At 47.7% G+C, this 22037-nt stretch overlaps 4 protein-coding genes across 4 annotated transcripts; 3 read left to right on the top strand and 1 right to left on the bottom strand.

Moving 5' to 3' along the window:
* Positions 1-263: 263 nt before the first annotated feature.
* On the top strand, positions 264-1608 carry LHYA1_G004020 (Transaldolase; the record flags this gene model as incomplete). The annotated part of the gene is made up of 5 exons (XM_031148985.1): positions 264-302; positions 427-445; positions 586-869; positions 922-1305; positions 1369-1608. The coding sequence occupies 5 exons, from the start codon at positions 264-266 to the stop codon at positions 1606-1608; spliced, it is 966 nt and encodes a 321-aa protein (XP_031006370.1).
* A 1494-nt stretch (positions 1609-3102) lies between these two features.
* Positions 3103-8453, bottom strand: rgf3 (Rho1 guanine nucleotide exchange factor; the record flags this gene model as incomplete). Its single annotated transcript, XM_031148986.1, has 3 exons — positions 3103-4029; positions 4077-4766; positions 4812-8453. 3 exons carry the CDS (start codon positions 8451-8453, stop codon positions 3103-3105), a joined length of 5259 nt encoding a protein of 1752 aa, XP_031006371.1.
* Positions 8454-9961: 1508 nt separating this feature from the next.
* Positions 9962-10835, top strand: sod1 (Superoxide dismutase [Cu-Zn]; the record flags this gene model as incomplete). The annotated part of the gene is made up of 5 exons (XM_031148987.1): positions 9962-9974; positions 10223-10402; positions 10462-10613; positions 10660-10756; positions 10813-10835. The coding sequence occupies 5 exons, from the start codon at positions 9962-9964 to the stop codon at positions 10833-10835; spliced, it is 465 nt and encodes a 154-aa protein (XP_031006339.1).
* Positions 10836-11698: 863 nt separating this feature from the next.
* Positions 11699-14600, top strand: snd1 (Nuclease domain-containing protein; the record flags this gene model as incomplete). The annotated part of the gene is made up of 2 exons (XM_031148988.1): positions 11699-12488; positions 12541-14600. The coding sequence occupies 2 exons, from the start codon at positions 11699-11701 to the stop codon at positions 14598-14600; spliced, it is 2850 nt and encodes a 949-aa protein (XP_031006340.1).
* Positions 14601-22037: the final 7437 nt, after the last annotated feature.

Raw genomic sequence — 22037 nt, forward strand, 5'->3', positions numbered from 1 at the left:
AGAGAGAGGAGAGGGCATAACTACGGATATATCCCCGCCCCGCTGATTACTAACGTAACCCCCCTCGCCCCCCACCAATACAACTCAGTATGACGATAGGTTTGACCCCTCCGATGATTTGAGCGCCTCTGGCAGCAGTGCAGACAATCTTCAACTACAAAAACTCTTCCACCAGCCACAACCTCCTTCATACAACAACATCCCCATACCTACCACTCGCAACCAAACACAACTCGAAAGAATCCCACTTCCCAATTGCAATCATGACTACTTCTTTGGATCACCTCAAGGCCACTGGCACCGTAAGTTCAATCCTCTCCCGTCCTCAAATCGGAGACGTCGGCAAATAACGGCAGTGTTGAGCTGATGGCGATAACTTCAATCTGCACCTACGGACCTGCCTGCTAACCATCTGCTGCTATTCAGACCGTCGTCAGTGACTCTGGTAAGTTCCTTCTACCGTTCCGGCCATTGCTGAATTGAAGCTAATCTCTTGCAGGTGATTTTGCATGTAAGCTACCCCGGAATCTGACCTCAAATTCACATAACCCTTCCTTTTACGAACGAAGCACTAATGATGAACAGCAATCGGAAAATACAAGCCTCAAGATGCCACCACCAACCCATCCCTCATCCTCGCTGCCTCCAAGAAGCCAGAATATGCCAAGCTCATGGACGTAGCTGTTGCATACGGCAAGGACCACGGCAACACAATCGATGAGAAGGTCGATGCAACCCTTGACCGTCTCCTAGTCGAGTTCGGCAAGGAGATCTTGGCCATTGTCCCCGGAAAGGTTTCCACCGAAGTCGACGCCCGATTCTCATTCGACACCAAGGGATCAGTTGACAAGGCCCTGCACATTATCGAGGTACGTCCTCCTCGAATACACATCATGTCACAAATATTAACAGTATAACCAGCTCTACAAATCCATTGGCATCGACAAGTCCCGCGTCCTGATCAAGATCGCCTCAACATGGGAGGGTATCCAAGCAGCCCGCATCCTGCAACGCGACCATGCCATCAACGTCAACCTGACCCTCATGTTCGCCAAGGCTCAAGCCATTGCCGCCGCCGAGGCCGGTGCATTCCTCATCTCCCCCTTCGTCGGCCGAATCCTCGATTACTACAAGGCCACGACCGGAAAGACCTACTCCAAGGAGGATGACCCAGGTGTTGCTTCCGTCAAGGCTATCTTCAACTATTACAAGAAGTTTGGATACAAGACTATTGTTATGGGTGCTTCGTTCAGAAGCATTGGTGAGATTACTGAGTTGGCTGGTTGTGATTATTTGACTATTTCCGTAAGCCTTTTTCTCCTTTTGCAATATCAAGACCAGACCCTCCCTAACAATATGTTTTAATAGCCCAGCCTCCTCGAAGAACTCCAGGCTTCCACCGAGCCCATCCCTAAGAAACTCGATGCCTCTGCTGCCACAAGCCTCGATATCGAAAAGAAGACGTACGTCGACGACGAGTCTACTTTCCGCTTCGACTTCAACGAGGACCCTATGGCCGTCAACAAGTTGAGCGAGGGAATCAGCAAGTTCGCCGCTGATGCCGTAACATTGAAGGATATCCTCCAGAAGAAGATTGAGTCTTCGTAGATTGGTTGGAGATTGAGTACTTTATTAGATGATGAAATGAACGAAATTGATAGCAAGCATATGAAATGAAACTGTTCACTATTTGCTGTGCTTTGCTTTGTTTTGCGTCTATAACCAGCTATTCTTTCCCCTTGGCATTATTCACTCACTCACTCCACCCCAGCCCCTAAAACCGTCTTGCCCCACCCCTCTGACCTCCCCCACCGCACGATACTCCACTACACCGCAGGCTGAAGAAGCCGCTGCGTGAGTTTTCTGCTCTGCTGCTCCTGCTGTCCCTGGACCTGCTGTTCTTGTATTTGTATATATACCTGTACCTACTCCCGAACTCCCTACCCCGATTCTGGTTCCGGTTCCGGTTCCTGTACTGATACTGGTCATGGGGGTCTGTGTCATTGTTGTTGTGCCTGCGTCTGTGTCTGTGTCTGTTTATATACCTTTGGGTTATTGGTTTGGTTACGTTTGGTTTGGTTACGTTTGGTTTGGTTTCATAGGACGGGTTATGGGTGAGTGAAAGAGATGCGTGAAGGTACCTAGGGTAGTGAATGGATAGATAGGATAATAAAGGGATAGATGTATAGATGCATACACAAATACAAACAAATGAATACAAACATACTTACCAGAACCCTCCTATACGCTACTTGCGTCATTAATCAAAACAATCCCTTTGGTTTCCTGCTTGCCCTGGTGTAGTACGGGCATATACTGTATTGCATTTGTATTGTTGTTTGTTTCATGTCTAACTCCTGCTGTAGCTCTAGCTTCATGGCTAGGTTTTGTGGTTGTATTGTTGTATGTGTGTAGGATCTGCTGTTCTGATTGATTGATTGATTGATTATATCTATCTTTGCTCCTACTTTAATTTGAGCTTACCTTACTTAGGCTTGCTTTTTTATTGTCTTTAGAAACCGAATCAAGATGATATGTTTTTCTTTAGATAGTAGGAAGTATGAATCAAGTACGTAGAGCCGGAGGAGGTGGAAAGTAAATATACCAAGTGAGGTCACAATCATACATCTACATCATACTAGTAACACCACTCCACTCCCATCAACCCACCTCAATCTGTTTCACAGATAACACTTAAACTTATGCTAGGTATTATATCATATCATCTCATTTCCATTCATCGTACATCTATATCCTGCAGTACTGGTCTATACTCTCAATATAATATCGAAAGAATAAGTAGGAAAAAAGAGAAACGCCCCCAACGCCATGTCCTTTCATCCAGGGCAGGTACTGTAGGTAGGTATTAAAAAAAAACCAAAAAGAAAACCCCTTTGAACATTAAAACAAACGCCCAAATGCCGTTATGTCGTCAGAAGGGAAAAGCAGGCAAAAAAATAAAAGAGCAAAATGTCTAAATAATCCAATCCCCGTCGTTGATATGCAATGCTCGTGCTCCTGCCACCACCGAAATCATCACCACTCCCACGGTGGCTTCTTGGCTCGAAGGTGAGATGTTCATGGACACGGCCGCTTCTCAACTCATTCATTATGCCCCTCGTTCAGCTGCATCTCAAGCACAACCTGATTCCCCACCACTTCCGGATGCGCCATTGCGAGCTTCAGCGTCCTCTCACCCCCCTGTACAAGCTGCCCACCAGCTCCAAGAGGATTAATCCCATAATCCAAACACCTAACATCGCGTCCCGCAATGACCTGCCTCAACCGCCCATTCTCCGCATTTCGTATCTCCACGAAATCGCTATCGAAGAGTACGAGGTAGGCACCATACATAGCGGCTGTTTTCGCGCGCCCAACGAATTCCATGATGACCGAGCGCGATACATCGCCGTGCGAGTCGACGTACACGCCGCATTCTTCATAGCAGAGCAAGAACTCGGACTCTGAGAGACGGAACATGCCTAACGGGCGCTGGCCGTTGAGTCGATTGGTTATGTTTCCAAGGCCTGGGTTGCGAGTGTCGGGGATGGAGATGGGGACCTTTTTGTCGAGGGTCATGAGTTCGAAGCCTTTGAGAGTGGAGATGGCGATGGAAGATTTGAAGAGGTTGATCGTAAAGCATTCAGTCGGGATATAGAATTCGTCGAATTCGCGGAAGAATTCAGTTGTTGCACCAAATCTTTTGCCGCCGAAGAGCCGGGATTTCTTCTCGGTGGATTTCTGAAATACGGGCTCCAGGACTTTGAAGGTTGAATGGAGACCTTCTTTCTTCTTGTAGAATACGAGGGTGCGGTCTTTCATTCGGGCGGTGGCGAAGAATGAGACGTCGCGGGCTCCGGAAAGCTTTTGGGGCGCTCGTCGGCTGGAATCCTGTTGAGGAGCAGGGAAGTTCGAGACGGGTAATATGACATCTAAATGGTATGCTATTAAGGATTTATCTGCAATTACTAGACAAAGTGAGAATTCTTCGAGGACGGCAATTTGTGTCACACGGTTGATTTGTATAGCCTATTCATGGTTAGCTTCGGCCAGAATATTGGGACAATCCCACTCACCCTTGACCACCCCCGGGGATTCGATGTCTCCGAAGTATACACACCATAATCGGTTCCAATTGCCACCATAGACTTTCCGTAGCAATTGAAAGCGGTAGAACAGTTGACTTGAGCTCTACATACTGGTCCAGGTCGAACACCACCGCCATATATCCTCTCGCTCTCTCGTATTGATCGGTCCAGCGGGGTGCCTTTAACAGACATGACACTCTTTTGAGATACATTTGCCATGACATCGTAGGCAAAAGCAGTATCCGCCATTACCCGTAATCTGAATGGTTCTGCGTGCTGCTCGAATAGTGATGCCGCATGCCGAGTTTTGGCTTCGAGTATCTTGTCACACCAGTCTTGCCTGTTCTGAGCACTCGGTGCATACAGAGTATACACTTCCGTTTTGCCCAGGTGCTTGACTCGAAAGGGGTACATAGATCTCGCATCCGCCTCACTGTTCGCGCTCGGAAGTCGTGTTATTGACGACATTGTTGCCACTGAATTGTTCGAGTTTGTTTGCTCAAGGGTGTTTGTCCTCTCCAGGCCACTGGTTAACGATCGATTCATACCTAATCTCAAGTCTGAGGCAGAGGTTGATGTTTTTGCGGCAGTTGTAACAGCTCCAATACCCTTCACCGATGATTTCACTACAGGATCATCGTTGGTGCTCTCGAGCACTAGAAGTTGCATAGGAATAGGCTAAACATGTTAGTATAATTATAAGATGATGTTTTGGGAACTTACAAGTTTCGACACATCGTAAACCTCCCTTTTCCTTAAAGTAGTAGCTTCCGGCTTGACCACAGTTTTTGCTAATACGAGGTAATGATCGAACAGAATCGCATGTGTCTCAAGCCACGTAAAACGATTTGCGCCAGCACGTTGAAGATCACCCTGGAAAATAAGTTCTCGCCCGAGGTGATCCAAGTTGAGCTCAACACGCGTCATACCAGGTCGTAGGTGCAGTTTAGAATTCAATTCAATCATCTCGACCTTTTTCGATTGTTCATCAACTTTGGCATCACATTCATGAGTAACTGCCTTGATCTCTTCAATAGCGATAGCAAGGTTGGCCTTCTCTTCCGTGTCTTGCGTCATGTTATGATGCACTGTTCCTAGAAGTAGAGTATATCGTTGCAATCGAGTGATGGGCGCTTTGAGGTATGTATTCCAATCGAGACGGCCGGAACGCTTGTTGTCACGAGCTTGATCCAAAAACTGCCGGAACAGAAGATTCTTATCTGCTTCTATCCGCATGAGATAGGTAGCATAAGGAAATCCTGCAGCATATTCAATGTATGCAAGCTTGGCTTTCCGGATCCATTCTCTGAATATGTCGCTGAACCCCATGACCCAAGGTCCCTGTTCCTTTTGCCGGTATTTTAGTTGTGCTAGAAGGTAATTCTCATTGACATCCTTTATAGCCTCTACCTTGCCAAAAACAGATGTAATAAATTTCGGAAGCTTGCTTTTGGCGATGATAGGGGGCTCCCATGTCGATAGCTCATCCCTATAGAGTGTTCGCAACACTTCGATCTGGTCCATGTAGGTATCTTCAGACATGACTATTTCGTGAAGATTGTTTTGCCGTTGTATCTCTTTTCTGTTTACACCTTCAAGTTGTTCCTTCGTTAGCTTGAAGAATGTGACCCAGTCCTCGGCTTTCTTCTGAGGGCCGAGTTTTGCTGCCTGGAGATTGATCTTTTTGAGTGTACGAGTACAGTGATGCGAATAACATCTGCCATGAACCTCTTGCTCATGTACCTTGGGCGAATAGCAACCTGACCCCGTAAGTTGCCACAGAACTCCAGACACTGTCCCATTACCAAACTTGACCCATTCCTCATCCGGTAAAAGGATCCCAGCATCGAACATTGATTTGACCACTCTTTGGCTCAAAGTCTCGGCATCAGCCGTGTTCATTGTGGGTACTTTGTGGGTAAACAGGGCAACCAGCCCATCCTCAATCGCTTTCTCTCTCAAATCGGCTTCTCCTTCCCCAGTCTCACCGCCAGCCATATCCCGGATCCATTCTGCAATGCCACTCAACGCCCAAGGTTCCACGCATTTTCTATAGTCCGACGACGAAAGCCTAGTGGGAGAAAATTTCTTTCGTCGACCTGCTGGCAAAGCTGGAAGATCCAATGTTATCGAAGATTGAGGCGTGCCCATATCATAACCATCAAGACCGCTTGCTGAGCGCATCTTCGCAGCCTTTTGTCTGGCCTGGCGCTCTTCTGCATCAGTTTTTGATCGCACCGGAGGAACAGTCTGTGGTGTGCTGCTATGGCTTGATAGTGAGGTTGATCTGGGAACATACTGCCCCCCTGGAGTGAGCATGCTTTGTGCTGGATACGATTCCGGACCTTGTGGAACATACTGTGTCCGAGCAGCCTCTGTACTGGAAGAGTAAGAATGAGAGTAGCCCGAATTTCGATAAGATCCAGCAGGCTGGAGTTGAGGGGTCCTATTCTCGGACATTGGGGGAACTGGAAGTGGCCGGTTTTGATTGTATGACCCACTGCTACTCATACCAGGGTGATAGAATAGCTCTGGCATCATTTCGTCCCGTGATGGACTGTCACTCCCGGATCTTCCACTCAGCCGTGATTCTGACATTCGAGAATGGAGCGAAACCTGCTCATCTCCTTCATCAAAGCTTAATCTATGAGGCTGCGAAGTTGGCCTTTGCAACCCTCCAGTTCCGGATGTATCAACTCTCGCAGCTTCAAAGGCGGGGAATGGATGAATAGCTCCTTCGCTAGGGATAGAATAATCCGTCATGCCACCAAGACCAGGAGCTGGTGTGTGGTTGTGGCCTTCCGACCTCCCAAGATCGTACGGAGTTGGCAACGGCCGACTCTGATCTTCCATTTCGCTACTGTGCTCAGCGTGATCTCCACCCACATCTTTACCGTAGGACATATCAGCAGCATAACCGCCTCCAACAAGGCCTAGATCCATATGCTTATAATCACTATCACTGCTGTCATCTTCTGGACCTGGTTGGCCCTCATAAGCACCAAAAGCCAAGCCTGATCCGGTCGAAGCTCGGTTGGCGTCTTGTTCCTCCGCAATCCTCATGGCTTCTAGACCAGCAGCAGCCTCAGCATCACTCTCTTCACCGTCGTAGCTATCGAAGGTGGTTCGGCGATTATTATGATTCAACGTTGACGCTGTGGAGGCATACCGATCAATCCCGGATGGAGGGCTGATAGTGCTTGCTCTTGAGTCGTATCGACTAAGGTCTTTCAGCTCATTATCAAGTAGGTCCCCATTACGCTGGTCAATCCCGTGTGGCCTTCTCTGCCTTGGCGGGGATGAACCCCCGAGTGCATCCCCGATATCTGCAAAAAGTTGTTCTTGTGACAAGTTCTCTTCAGATTGACCATGTATTCCAAGGCCCCAGTCATCATTGTCCCCCGAATGCTCGTCCACAGGAGCACTTGGGAGCGGCCGAAGAGTGGGATGCCTTTGCAGTCCCGGTCCGTTGGAGGAATTAATCTGAGGAGAATTGGGATCATTGTAAGCTGGATATAACGCAAGGTTTGCTCCTTGAGAGTATGGAGAATAATCCGGATACGGCGCCTGGGCAGTTGGCGTTGTATAGTCGCTCGTGTTGTAATTATCACCATTGGTCGGGTAAGGAGCAGAAGTCGATAGTGGTTGATAAGGCTGCCTTGACGGTGCTGAACTAGGCGCTGGGTAAGTTGGGCTAGCAAGGGGTTGCTCGTATATGGTTTGTGGGGAAGGTCGTGAAACACCGTATTGCTGCGTATTCTGAGGATAATAGGGAGGTGATTGAGGAGTCTGAGCTTGTGGCATGGACGTCGAGTTATAAGCAGACCCGTACGAATTGTACCCCGAGACCGTGGTGTGACGCGTGGGCTGCTGCTGTGGAGATTGGTACGCTGCCGGATTGTACGGCTGGTGACTCGCATTTGCGTTGGTGGTGTAGGCAGGTTGTGGTCGATATTGTGCTCCTTGAGATTGGGATTGTGTCCTAGCAAAATGCTGTGGATTGTAGGGCATCTGTTGCGGGGATGTTGTGCCACTGGGAAATGGCTGGTATTGATGCTGATATCCAGACAGAGCTGGACTTGTACTTCCAAATGAACTCAGACCCGGCGAGTGAGGGCTTTGAGATATCGATCCCGCCAAAAACAGCTCTTCCTGGGGCATGTTTACAGGCCGCCCCGGCGGTGGGGGCGCAGTACTGTTATACCTGCTGTTGTTCTGATCAGAGAACTGTGCATCATCCCCATTGTTAAAGCTCGATTGTCTATGCAGACCAGAATTCGTGTTGTTCTGATCCTGCGAGCCTGGAGCTCCGTACTGTGCTGGAGGGACATGGCCATATCGTTGCGAATTTGCCCGGAAAGACATATTTGCGGAAGTACGCGGCGGCGCGCAGTTGGGTCAAAGGTTTAACGGCCGCGTTTGGCGGAAATATTCGAGGGGGATGGAGTACTGAGGGAGATGGAGTACTGAGGGATATGGCCTGCAATCTGTGGCCGTGGCCAGTTGTCCTTGTTGATGCAAAGGCTTGCTACATTTGCTGAGCCGCGTCCGAAGCTCCAAAGGCAAGCCAGCCCAACTCCATCCGATCGTCCAGTATCCTGCTCTCGAAAGAGCCGTCTCAACCGATATCCCAAGCTGTCGTGACGAGGGCGCAAGACTCGAGGTCGTTGTGGTGTCTTAGTCCTGATTCTGATTCCGAATCCGAATCCGTGCGCTGATATCTTTGCGACAAGGCAGATTATAAGGCACTAACAATGATTTCAAGGCTCAGCGGCTTGTGATGGTCTGCGGATTCTCTCGGTGCCTGCGAGAGGAATCATAGAGGATTGACTGATTCGTAAGGCGGAGGGAGGGGAGGTAGCGTGGAGAGGAAGGGATTTGTTGTCTGTCGGTGTCGGTTGCGTCCCGGCTGCGTATTCTGACAGCGATGAGCTGAGGCTGGCCAACGTGCCAATTCGCTTCCGCCTGCTGCACCGCGTCTTACCCTGCACTGCACTGCACTGCTGCTCTCACTGCTGCTTATGCTTATTTCCATGGGCTTTCCGTGCCTACGGTATTCTATTCATACCTATACAAATCTACGGATTTAATGGCTTGGATTTGCTGTACGATGTACGAGTAGGACTTGCAAAAAGGACTTCTTGCCATTCCTAGCAAGGTAAGATCTGCTTTCTTTTGCGCGTCCCTTTTCAATGAGGTGGCGCAGTCATATCCAGCCCTATATAAACTGTGGCTCAAGAAGGCGACGATGACAACGAATTCGGAACTTTAGAAGTCGAATTAAAAGTCGAATTAAAAGTCTTGTGCAGATTTAGTGTATGATTCAATCCTACACCCGTATATCTACAGATATTGTTCTTGTTACTTTGCTAAAAGTCGGTTTGTATAGGTAGCTAATGTATCCGTTTGATACCAAAGGGTCTCGAGCTAGGCCCGTTCTCCTTTGGCCCCCACCTTTGCTTCATCAGCGTTCAGTAAGAAATATTCTTTGTGGATATGAAATGTCACTCGTATTGGGTTAATCGTATGAGCGACCAATTAGGTAAGGCCTTGTCGAGTCCCTTGGTGGTAGGAAGCACCTTCAAGTCCTGGACTTTCAACCTCGATGCAGTCAACGGTTGACTTGATACTGTTGCATTTATATCTATATATGGAAGTGGGGGGACTACTATGGTGCAATTCACGTGTCCCGGTATGTCTACGGAGTAATTCTATCGGAGATATCGGAGTGTGGGTCTCTGGAGCTTTGCAATTCAACCCCACTTCTCTGCCATCATCTTCTCACAGCTTCTTCCCCTCAATTACAAATCTAACCTTCAACACTTATCCTAAAATCCTCTCTCCCATCCAAATATCAACCCAAATCAGTCAAAATGGTCAAAGCCGGTATGTCTACCATCTTATATACCCTTTCGCTACCCCTGTCTCCACACCATTCGAAGTTTCCCGTCAATTGCGGGGTCGCTAGAGATAATATGAGCAAGATATTAGACCGCAAACAAGCAATTTGCAACTTGGGATGGCTCCAATCTAAACTCTTTCCTTACAAGCAGAGTCTTTGATCAGGCTCTGGCCTGTCATTGCCACGCCTCTCTTGTTTCTGCCCTCGCTGACATGTTGTTTGTTACACACAGTTGTTCAGATCCGAGGTGACTCCAAGATCACCGGAACCGTCACTTTCGAGCAGGATACCGAATCTTCTCCCACCACCATTTCATGGAACATCACTGGTCATGATGCCAACGCTGAGCGTGGCATGCACGTTCATCAGTTTGGTGACAACACCAACGGCTGCACATCCGCCGGACCCCACTGTGAGTGGCATCGATAAAGAAACAATGTATGAGTGGCAGGGCTGATTGATATTATACAGTCAACCCACACGGAAAGACACATGGCGCTCCTTCCGATGAGGTCCGCCATGTTGGTGACCTTGGCAACTTCAAGACCGATGCTCAAGGCAACGGTGTTGGCTCCGTTCAAGACAAGCTCATCAAGTTGATCGGCCCAGAGAGTGTTATTGGCGTATGTAGTGTTCTTAAAGTTCTGATATCTCACTAACATAATCAAGCGTACCGTTGTTGTCCACCAGGGCACTGATGATCTTGGAAAGGGAGGAAATGAGGAGTCCAAGAAGACTGGTAACGCTGGTGGCCGCCCCGCTTGCGGTATGTTTTCTAGAACTCTTGTTATACTGGAACTACTTACTTATGCTCTTTTATAGGTGTCATCGGCATTGCTGCTTAGAAAGTTATGCCTTCTAGAAGTGCAATTCTTAGAGACAATTAGTCTAAAAGCAACCAGGCTTGGTATTCCCCAAGCTAGGTCCTAGATAACCAGAAAATTGAACGCGTATTGTCAAAAATCAGAGCCTCCAATTGTGCCGTGAAGTATTGTATGGGTAGTTGTGAAACAAAATCTATTAATCTACTAGTTAGTAATTGTAGCAGAAGCGTCATATGTGGCAATAGATCAAGCTGCCCGATGGGGTTAGCCCATGGTGGGGTTCATCAAGCACACGACTCACTAACGACAATATAAACAGATAATCTCCAAAATATTCGTGTCCGAAACATTTGGAATCTCACCACGTCCCTTACAAAATACACGAACAAAATAGAATTCACGGAATTTTGCTCGCGCGATCTTGAGATATCAAAAAGCATTGGATTCATCTGTAAGTGAGCAATGTTTTCTTTACCGTGAACAATGGAGAGAGGTGCTCTAAACTGAGTGTTGTCCTTACGGATGGCACATTATCAACGACGAGGACCACCATGTACGATGCGGATATCAGCCACAGCTGCAAATGCGAAATTGAATATGGACCGAGCCTACCAGTGCCCATTCGCAATTCTCCATTCAATTCGTCGTTCCTTCCTCCTTCAACTGGAGCGATATTGCAGACACAAAACATCCCACCCGGGCTCGACCTTTCTTTCACACAACAACGGCCAAAAAGCTGCATCTCTTAGGTCTATGAGAATTGCTACTACATTCGTTAAGATAGGTTTTTTCGAAGCTCACCTAGGCACATTCGCTCCTTTTACCTTTCAATTGCATTTGCAACTTCACCTACTCTCCATTTTCCCACGACGCTTTTGATCATCATGACGGTGAAGACGGTCAAGATTGGATATTCCACTCCGCAGACTGGACAGTCATACAACATTTCTGGATCTTCAATTGTTTCCCAAAATCTCGTGGACCTCCCTGCTAACCTTCCTGAACCATTTCCTAGCTCCGGCGCAAATCTCCAAAACCCCCCACCTCGTGGAAAGAAATTCCTCCCAAACGTCCCTCCTGCACGATACAGCAATATGGTTCTCAACCAAGCGAAAGTAAAGTCCGTCATGAGCGGCGACAGCCTTGTCTTAGCCTCGATTGACAATCCGGACCGCGAACGAGTTCTTTCACTCGCCTACTGTACATCCCCACATCTGAAGAAGGACGGCGATGAGCAATGGGCCTTCGAGTCTCGGGATGCTTTGCGAAAGATGGTGGTTGGGAAGCTCGTCCAATTCCAAGTTCTTTACACCATTCCCAACACTAAGCGAGAATATGGCGTAGTCTTTTTGCAAGATGGGCGCAAGTTGCCTGAAGAGATGATCAGCGAAGGCTGGCTCAAGCTGAGGGAAGACGCTGGCCGAAAGGAAGACTCGGAGCAAGCTCTCCAACAACTAGACAAGCTGCGCCTCCTCGAAGCAACCGCCCGTAGTGAAGACAAGGGTTTATGGCAACCTAGTGGTGGACGAATCGATGTTCAACACGACATGGGCGATGCGCAAAGCTTCTTGGAAACTTGGAAGGGAAAGACTGCCGACGGCCTGGTCGAGCGCGTGTTAAGTGGCGATCGCATGCTTGTGCGTTTGCTGATTAGCCCAACCAAGCACATTCAAGGTAGACCACCCCTGAATACACTCTATATGTCAATATCTAACCTTGCTTACAGTAATGACTTTGGTTGCTGGTATCCGTGCTCCTACCACCGAACGTGTCAATCCTTCTAATGGACAAACACAACCCGCCGAAGAGTACGGAAATGAAGCTCGTCGATTCGTTGAGGAAAGACTGTTACAGCGAAACGTTAAAGTCAACATCCTTGGTCTTAGCCCTCAGAACCAGCTAATTGCCTCCGTTCTCCACCCCAGAGGTTCAATTGCAAAGTTTCTTCTGGAAGCCGGTCTCGCCAGATGTACCGACTTCCACTCAACTCTTCTTGGTTCAGAAATGCAAGCTCTCCGTGACGCTGAGAAGGGCGCACAAAATTCAAAACTTGGCATTTTTAAAGATCATGTTGCCAAGGCTGCTGCTCCTGGAGGAAATCTAGAGGTTCAAGTGACTAGGATTTTCAGTGCGGATGTTATATTCGTTCGAAATAGGACAGGCGTTGAAAAGCGAATCAACCTCAGCAGCATTCGTGGTCCACGGCAGAACGAGGCAAGTGAGGCGCCGTTCCGAGACGAAGCAAAGGAATTCTTACGGAAGAAAGTCATCGGAAAGCACGTAAGATTAAGTATTGATGGCTCGCGACCAGCAACCGAGGAGTATGATGCCAAAGAGGTTGCTACGATTACTCTTAACGAAAAGAACATTGGATTACTTTTGGTCCAGGAAGGTTGGTGCTCAGTCATTCGGCATCGTCGAGATGACACAGATCGAGCTCCAAATTATGACGAACTTCTAATTGCACAAGAAAACGCCAAGGAAGAGAAGAAGGGTATGTGGTCTGGAAAACCCGCCAAAGCGAAACAATACACCGATGCATCTGAATCTCTCCAAAAAGCTAAGATGCAAGTCGCCTTTTTACAGCGACAGAAGAAGATCCCAGCTATTGTTGACTTCGTCAAAGGTGGCTCAAGATTCGTTGTTTTGATTCCACGCGAAAATGTCAAACTGAACTTCGTCTTGGGCGGCATTCGAGCCCCTAAATCGGCTAGAAATCCTAATGACAAGGCAGAGCCTTTCGGCCAAGAAGCACATGATCTTGCTTCCAAGCGACTAACCCAACGAGACGTCCTAATTGACGTGCACACCATTGACAAAGTTGGTGGATTCATTGGTGCACTCTATATCAATAATGAGTCTTTTGCCAAGATTCTTGTTGAGGAAGGCTTTGCTACTGTCCATTCTTATTCAGCCGAGCAATCTGGAAATTCCAATGAATTGCAGGCTGCTGAGAAGAGAGCAAAGGAAGCAAAGAGAGGTCTATGGGTCAACTGGGATCCATCGCTAGATGTACCCGAGGAGGAAGATGAGTCACCACAAAATGGTTCTAACGGCGATGCTCCTGTTACCAGAGAAAAGGATTACCGCGACGTAATGATCACCAATATCGACGAAAGTGGAAAATGCAAGATCCAAATCATTGGAACCGGTACATCAGCTCTCGAGACCATGATGACTCAGTTTAAGAGTTTCCACCTGAACCCAGCAAATAAGGCTGGACTCACTGGCCCGCCTAAGACTGGCGAATATGTTGCTTCGAAATTTTCAGCAGATGGTCAATGGTATCGTGCCCGTATACGTGCCAATGATCGTCCAGCCAAGGAAGCAGAAATTGTCTATGTCGACTACGGTAACAGCGAGAAGGTCCCATGGGCCAAACTTCGCCCGCTAAACCAGCCTCAATTTTCACCGCAAAAGCTTAAACCCCAAGCCGTCGATGCCGTCCTCTCTCTCCTCCAACTCCCCACCCAAAAGGATTACCTAGACGAAGCCATTGCCTACATCAACGAAATCGCAGCCAACAAGGAGCTGGTCGCGAACGTAGATTTCACTGCGCCCGATGGAACTCTTCACGTCACGCTATACGATCAACATACGAGCGAGAAACTCACCGACAGCATCAACGCCGAAATTGTCCGGGCTGGCAACGCCATGGTTCCTACAAAGTTGAAGGGCTGGGAGCGCGGATATAGCGATGTGCTGAAGGCGCTGAGGGAGAAGCAGGATTTAGCCAAGGCGGAGCGACTTGGTATGTGGGAGTATGGTGATTTGACGGAGGATTAGAGCGGATTTGATGATGGAAATGGATGGATTTGCGTCCAAAGGCCCTCTCCTCTCCCCTCTTTCTTCTTTTCTGCACAAAATCGCGCGCATAATGACGACTTACGAACTTTGAGACTGAACTGCATGGAAGGTCACTAAAAGCATTATGTAGATGGAACACCAGAATGAATGCATACATGAACAAAAGATTTCCTCTTCATTCATCTAACCCAACCCTTGTGCTTTCGTCATTGAGATTTCATTTTCGTAATAGAATACCCTGCTTCTCGCTGTCTGAATCTCGATCAAAATCCTCAGGGGGATATTTGCTTACTGTGGCGTGCCGTGATATTCCTCATCGGAGAATGTGCTCGCGTCAACCTCCCATATGGAGAAGTCGACCACCTGAGGGAGGGGAAACATTTTGTTTAGGATTTGGGATTGTGCGCGGGGTTTTGGTTGCTGGGAGGCTTGGAGGCAGTTAACGGTTGGTTTTGACCTCTTTTCCAAAGAAGATATAATAATAGGAATATTTAGCAGTTTACACGATTTACGATGTAAACATATATGAGCTACTGAACTATATAAATGCTCTCACCAGCTCTTTATGATTACATGACAAGGCTATTATATTGCAAAAAATGGAGTAGCAGTCAACCCTAGCACATATGTAGGATACTAACAGTTGGGAAGGACACCGGTATCTAGGGATTGCACTGGAAAGTGTTGGAGACTTGATGATCACGTGTATAGTTTCTGCACGCCAAAGCTTCGCATCTTATAGAGTTGTTTGTTTTCTTTCAACATTTGATACACCAGCGTTCCACATCCTCCACACTGTGAACACGACATGCGCCTCCATTTTTCCATGGTGGTCTCCAATGTGATCGCCGCTAAAAAATCCACGTCTGCACATTGGCATTCCCGTCGGCTCCCGTCTCCCTCACCACCGCTCGTATTTATCCCGTCTTATATCTCTAGATTAGTATAGGGAATTGTCGATTGGATCCATGGAACGTGCTTCCGTTCCTATTTCTGGTATGCGAAGGAGTCTTCCATCCCTGATATCTGGGCCCCGAGCCTGAGGATACTTACTCTGAGTAAAGCTGCTCCTTTTACTAAGCGGCCTTTATTTCAAGTATAACTTTTAGCTTTACACTGCTTGTTTTCTGGATTACAGCATGTTCTCAAACACTTCTTTTGAACTTTTGTGTGATTTCGATCGTTGAGCAGCTTTTCGAGACACATTCCTCGCTTTCTCTGGTGATGTTTCGTCAAGTGTGAAGAGATACACCAAGAATTAAAATACATTCTCGCAAATTTCCCCATTCCCAGGTCACGGGGTTTCACTCGTTGATGTCCATATTTTCTCGAATTCCAAGCTTTGAAAGACATAATTTCGAAGGTCCTCGATCGACTCCTTTTTCAGCACGTATAGCGTTGTCCCAGCTACGCATCAACGCTCCAATCGCCATAAAGATTCTTGGGTCATTTACACGATGGCTTCATTTATACATTTTGCGGCAGGCTGAACACGTCAAGGAACTTATGGTACCACATCTAAAACAAATTCGATGCCCGTCCAGAGTTTCCACCACAGTCTACCCTACGACATTCAACCACGAAAATTTGCGGAAGGGATTGTGCAATGGCTATAGATGATCTCGATTCGAAATTCTCCGGAACCCTCTACAGTCCGATATTCTCCTGGGAAAATGTGGTCCCCTTATTATATCTCATTTATTTTGAGCATCTAATAAGATCAGATGCTCTGTGTGATTTGACCGTTAGGACATGGGAACTTGGGGCTGGAGTCTGGCTGTGTACTGGAATCAAGACTTGTTAGGTGAGTTATGGACCAGAACTTCTAGGATCGAAACTGGATGATATCCTGGACTTCTTTCAACCATGTCGCTCAACCTACACAGGCCGAGTCAGGGCAGTCCCATGGCAACCTTGGACAATACCTAAGAGATATGGGTATACCGCATTATGAAAGCTCATATCTGAACTATGTATATCCGGATGTTGCATTTCCATATTTTACAAATGATTCGTAGAGATCTTTACTGACTCTTTTGTAATAGAATCTGGGTTGACGCTATCAACAATCCAAGCCGACGTGAACCCCTAGGTTGCAACGTTCTTTGCACTGGGAATAGTTGGACCCATCTGTTGCCAACGTACTTGGGAACATGTTTGCATGAAGACTCTCAGCGGACTTGCAAACATCACGTATATTATTATATCGCCCACCAGCTGGACTTGTACTCATCGACAACCTCGTATCCCCGGCCATTTCCTACTAGCCTTCGCCGTCGGAACCAAGAAGCTCGAGCTTTCCGGCACTTCGATTCCCTCGGAATTTTATAGCATCAACGTCCTCCCGTTTTCCTCGTTCTGCTTGAGTCGTAGCGTTGAGGGCTATAAATTCGCCAATACTAATTTACGTCCATAACGAGTTGCAGGCTTCTAAGCAGTTTTCGATCTACTAACACCGTCTTTGTCGACGTCGGCTCGCAGTAATAATATCATTGCCCTAATGTCAAGCTCTAACGTGTTTCCTTTAGTCAATTGTTTTACCGCGCTTACATTTTTCTCATGTCAAAGTTAATACTTCGGGGATGCTAATGATAGCGCCATCAGTTTCAAGCAGAAGTTCGAGTTCAGCGAGCAGCTCACCAACGCCGTTAACTACATCGAGTTCGAGTTCGTCTGGGAGCAATTCTATCCCGACAACGTCGTCGATCATCACGGCTTCATCATCTTCCACCCTTCAGGTCTTGTCTCCGTCTACTTATATAAGTGCCTCGAAGTCGTGTGAAGCGTCAGCCCCTGCAGCTACACCAAACCCACCTCCTAGCTCCAAATGTTGCTTATGGTATGTCGTTCAGTCTGACGACAGCTGCGATAGCATAGACACTATGTTTGGAATTACATTTGAACAATTTGGGGCCCTGAATCCTTCGCTGGACTCAGACTGTTTCAACCTGATAGAAGGATTAGCGTGAGTATCTCAATGCAAGTGCCAAGGTCCATACTGACGAAAGTAGATATTGCGTTGGCGGAACGCCCGACATATCTACATCTTCATCGCTTTCTGCGTCACAGGTAATTACAACAACTGTGGCACCTTCCAATACCCGCCCATCCTTGTCGTACTCAGCAGCTTCAACATGCCAGTCCACCGCCCCAACGTATACACCACCCGGAACCACTTCACAATGCTGCAAGTACTACATAGTTCAATCTGGCGACACGTGCGATATGGTAGACACTATGTTTGGCATTACGTTTGCCGATTTGCGAGCATTGAACCCTGCCTTAGACTCCGAGTGCTTCAACTTATTACTAGACATTGCGTATGTGTCTCCATCTCCAGAGAAATATCCTTGCTAATGAATAAACAGATACTGCGTGCAGGGTACACCTCAAATCATATCCACGACTACGCTATCTTCAAGATTTCTGAGTATGGAAACTTCTTCCAGCATATCTACATCCGTAGTCGTTTCTCAATCAGTGTCATCCTCGATACTTAGCGTGTCATCTTCGCAATTGCCTCCCACGGTTTCACTGTCGGCCTCAATAGAGTCAAGTTCGGCAGATTTCAGCCCCTCGGCGATCTCTTCGGCGCCATTCCAATCGACGACTATAACGCCCTCTGCGAGCGAATCGCCAACCATCAGTAGTTCGTTAACCGTTAGCAGTTCGCAAGAAAGCCCTTCAAGTTCAATCGCATCAAGTACGATCTTCCAACCCTTAGCGACGAGTGGAGCTTCCAGTTCTATTGTCACTTCACTAAGTACATCTGCCTCGAACTCTGGTATTATAAGTTCATCACTGCCTTACCAATCCTCAAGCGGCGAACAGAGCCCATCCGTTTCAATCACAGGCGCTGCGAGCTCTACGATCTCTCAAGCTCTTTCCTATAGCACCATTTCTTCGCCTATATTGCTTCCTAGTACTGTCCAAACTTCTGCTTCGCAGTCGAGCCAAACGTCAGAAATCAGTAGTGCTTTTAATTTATCTGTCACCACCGTGCTAAGCGCTTCTGCATCGTCGTACAACACTGTAAGCTCCTCATTGGCCTACCAACCCTCAAGCAGTGTACAAAGTCCGTCTGTTTCTAGTTCAGACATCATATACTCTGCCTCTAGTAGCCAGCCAAGCGAGTTTATCTCTTCAACGAACTCTGCTGCAGCAAGTTCTTCGGGGATCAGCGAAGCCTCGAGCACCCAGCCCATTATCTCTACGTCTAATTTTGGCGGCGCTTCAAGTTTTATCGTTCTCGACCAGACCTCAAGCACCCAGCCAATATCTACGTCTGTTTTCGGCACTATAAGCTCCACGGTCAACCAGGCCTCGGACACTCTTCTGAGTGCGTCTACTTTCACCGGACGAAGCTCGATTACTGCGATCGACTTTTCTAGCAGCGAGCCAATCTTCTCGTCCTCAGCTTTTGTAGGAAGCTCTACGGCCACAGATCAATTTTCTAGCACCGAACTCATAATATCTTCGTCCATTGCCGCCGCAACAAGTTTTACAGGCAGCAACCCAGCCTCGGTTACTCCAGGAAGATTCTTTCCGTCTATGTCTAGCGCACCAAGCCTTGGAAGCTCTAATATAGTCTCGAATACTCTGGGAACGTTCTTTTCTATTCCTAGCACAGCGAGCTTTGGAAGCTCTAATCAAGTCTCGAGCAGCGAGCTATCACCTTCTTCATCTTTCCTGGCAGCAAGTTCTACGATCACCAAACAGTTCTCAAGTAGTGGTCTGGAATCTTCTCCTTCAATTTACATCCCAATGAGTTCTACACTCCAAGGCTCCAGCACAGAGGAAAGCATGACCGCATCCGCATCAACGATTGTCGAAGGTAGCTCCACAGCGCAAGCCCAAGTCTCTAGCAGCCAGCAGACTCCATCCGCTTCGGCATCCACGATCCTTGCGACTAGTTCAATTTTACAATCACAGATCCCTAGCTCTATCAGTCAACAAGCTACATCTATATCAGTCTCAGGGTCTGTCCTTCCCAGCTCTGCAGCTCAGACGCAGGTTTCCAGCAGCGAGCAAAGTGCATCAGCTTCTGCATTTAATCCTCCTGAGACTAGTCCCTCGGGATATAACCAGACTTCTAGCAGTCAACAGACATCATATCCAAATGTAATTGTACCAGCTTCAGCGTCTGGCTCGGCCTTCACGCTTACCGGCTCCACATTTCAGACACAGCCTTTTAGTAGCTCGCAAGCTGGTTCAGCATCCGAGTCTGGTCAAGCAGTTTCCAGTTCTACAATATATAACCAGGCTTCTAGCAGTCAACAAATTCCTTCAAGTACACTCTCTGTTGCTATCAGCTCACGAAGTCAAAGCCAGATGTCTAGTGCTGAGCAAAGTGCTTCCCAGTCCACTCTACTTCCAAGTAATATCATTAGTGCAGCATCAGGTACTCCAAGCCAAGGTATTGGATTTAGTGTTTCAGCATCAGTTGTGATTTCAAGCAACGCAGCTCGCACATCCAGCATACAGGAAACCGCTACGACATCTACTAATACGGCCAGCACTGTGGTTGGGGCTCAGAGTAGTGTATTCAGCTCGATAACTGCGCTGGTGTCCCCTGCTGGTAGTCTGAGTACACAAGAGACGACCACAGCAGTTTCCATATCTGCCAGCCAGTCCCTATCCATCAGCAAGCCTACTCAGTCCCAGATATCGCAAACTTCTCAAGCTTCACTTTCCAAGACTTCTTCAGGGGCACTTCCATCAGAGTCAGCAATACAAAACTTCACCCGAATTGTATTCCGGGTTCTCAACAGAGCCATCCCTTCTGACAATGGCCATTTCCTTGGACCGTGCAGTCCGATCGTCTCTGGCACCTGCAATTCCACTGAAGCATTTAGGCTCTTGAACAGCCAGCTGATCTCAGGTAATGAAATATTATCAACGAATACCGGGACTGCTTGGCAGCCATTTGCTTTAAGTCCAGTTGCAGGTGACATTACTACAGTGGTCGGTGTTCAAGATAATCACCTGTTTTGGAATGATGCTTTCTTCGACGGCGGGTCTGCTATCTTTTGCGAAATGTCGAATGGCCAAATCAACATCTTATTCCAAGGTTTGGTTGATGAAGAGGATCCTACGTATCCCGTTGATTGTATGCCGGTGGACCTTGTCTCTTATCCAGGTAAGTTTATGTTTCCCACTCTCTTCCAAAGTCTGCTGTTTAGTACCCAAGAAAGGACTGACTCTGACTTCTTAGCCTCACAATGCGCCGATTCAACTTCGTCTTCAATTCCCACACTAGAGCCCACCCCATCCATAGCTTCACAGTCAATAAGCGGGGTATCTTCAGCGCAAACATCAATAAGCTTGTCCTCTGAAACGTTAAGGCCCGGGACTTCCTCGTTCTTCGGATCCGTAACGATATCTTCCGTGGTCTCTTCTCAACCGCAAGCAACGTCATCAGGATCTGCAAGTGAGACAAATCCATCGCAGTCGTCGGTGGTAACGGCCCCAGCTTCACAAACCGTTGGTACATTATCCCAAACCTCGGACGAGGCGGCTTCTTCGCAGCAATCTTCAACTGTTTCTACCAAATCTTCACTTCTCATAGAAAGTACGTCTACGGAGCAGATATCCACGCTTTCCTCGGGCATTTCACAATCACTCGTACCCTCATCCGCAACTGTCATAGCGAGCATAAGATCTACACCACTGGGAGCAAGTTCATCCGTATCAGTAGCTGCAGATTCAGGTTGCAGTTCAGCTCCGATACCGACGATTACAATATTTATAACAGTCGCGGGTCAGCCCGCACAAGAGACGACTTCCCTTGGGGCTTCTCAATCGTTGTTAATAACTTCTTCGGGTATCTCGAACTTAGAAACAGGGATATCGGTCGGGAGCGAGCGTATAACCTCCCAATCCAGTGGCACGACCACGGTTTTCTCCTCCAACACTGGGTTCAATACTTCCCCGCCTACAGCATCGGCCTCAATTACGGTGGAAGCAGTTTCAAGCTCAGGGCTGGGAACGACTGTAGAAACTCCACTCGGGCCATCTACAAGCCCACCAGTCGTAACATCATCCAACTTCTTCGGGTCGCCGACAACAGTAACATTCCAGCCACTGTCGGAAACCACCATCTTTTCTACAAGCCTAGAACAAACAAGCGCTTCTGGAACTCAATTGCCGTCAACTGCCTTTACGGCCAGTTCTGGCGACCCTGCAAGCCTAGGAGTAGCGAGTAGCTCTGAGATTCTGTCGATTCCGTCATCTACTGCTACCCAGCCAACAAGCCAAAGCAGCCCCGTTGCTACTAGTCTCTCTACGATAGTAGTACCAAGGGTATATGGAAGAGAAAGAAGGCATGTATGAATGGATGAGCAAGTGTGTGTGTATGGTGGAACAATGGAGTGTGTTCGGAAGGGAGACAAGAATTAATGCTGGATGTGGTAGTGA

Source organism: Lachnellula hyalina (assembly GCF_007821495.1).
Source record: "Lachnellula hyalina strain CBS 185.66 chromosome Unknown contig00046, whole genome shotgun sequence".
In the NCBI taxonomy this organism is placed as follows: domain Eukaryota; kingdom Fungi; phylum Ascomycota; class Leotiomycetes; order Helotiales; family Lachnaceae; genus Lachnellula; species Lachnellula hyalina.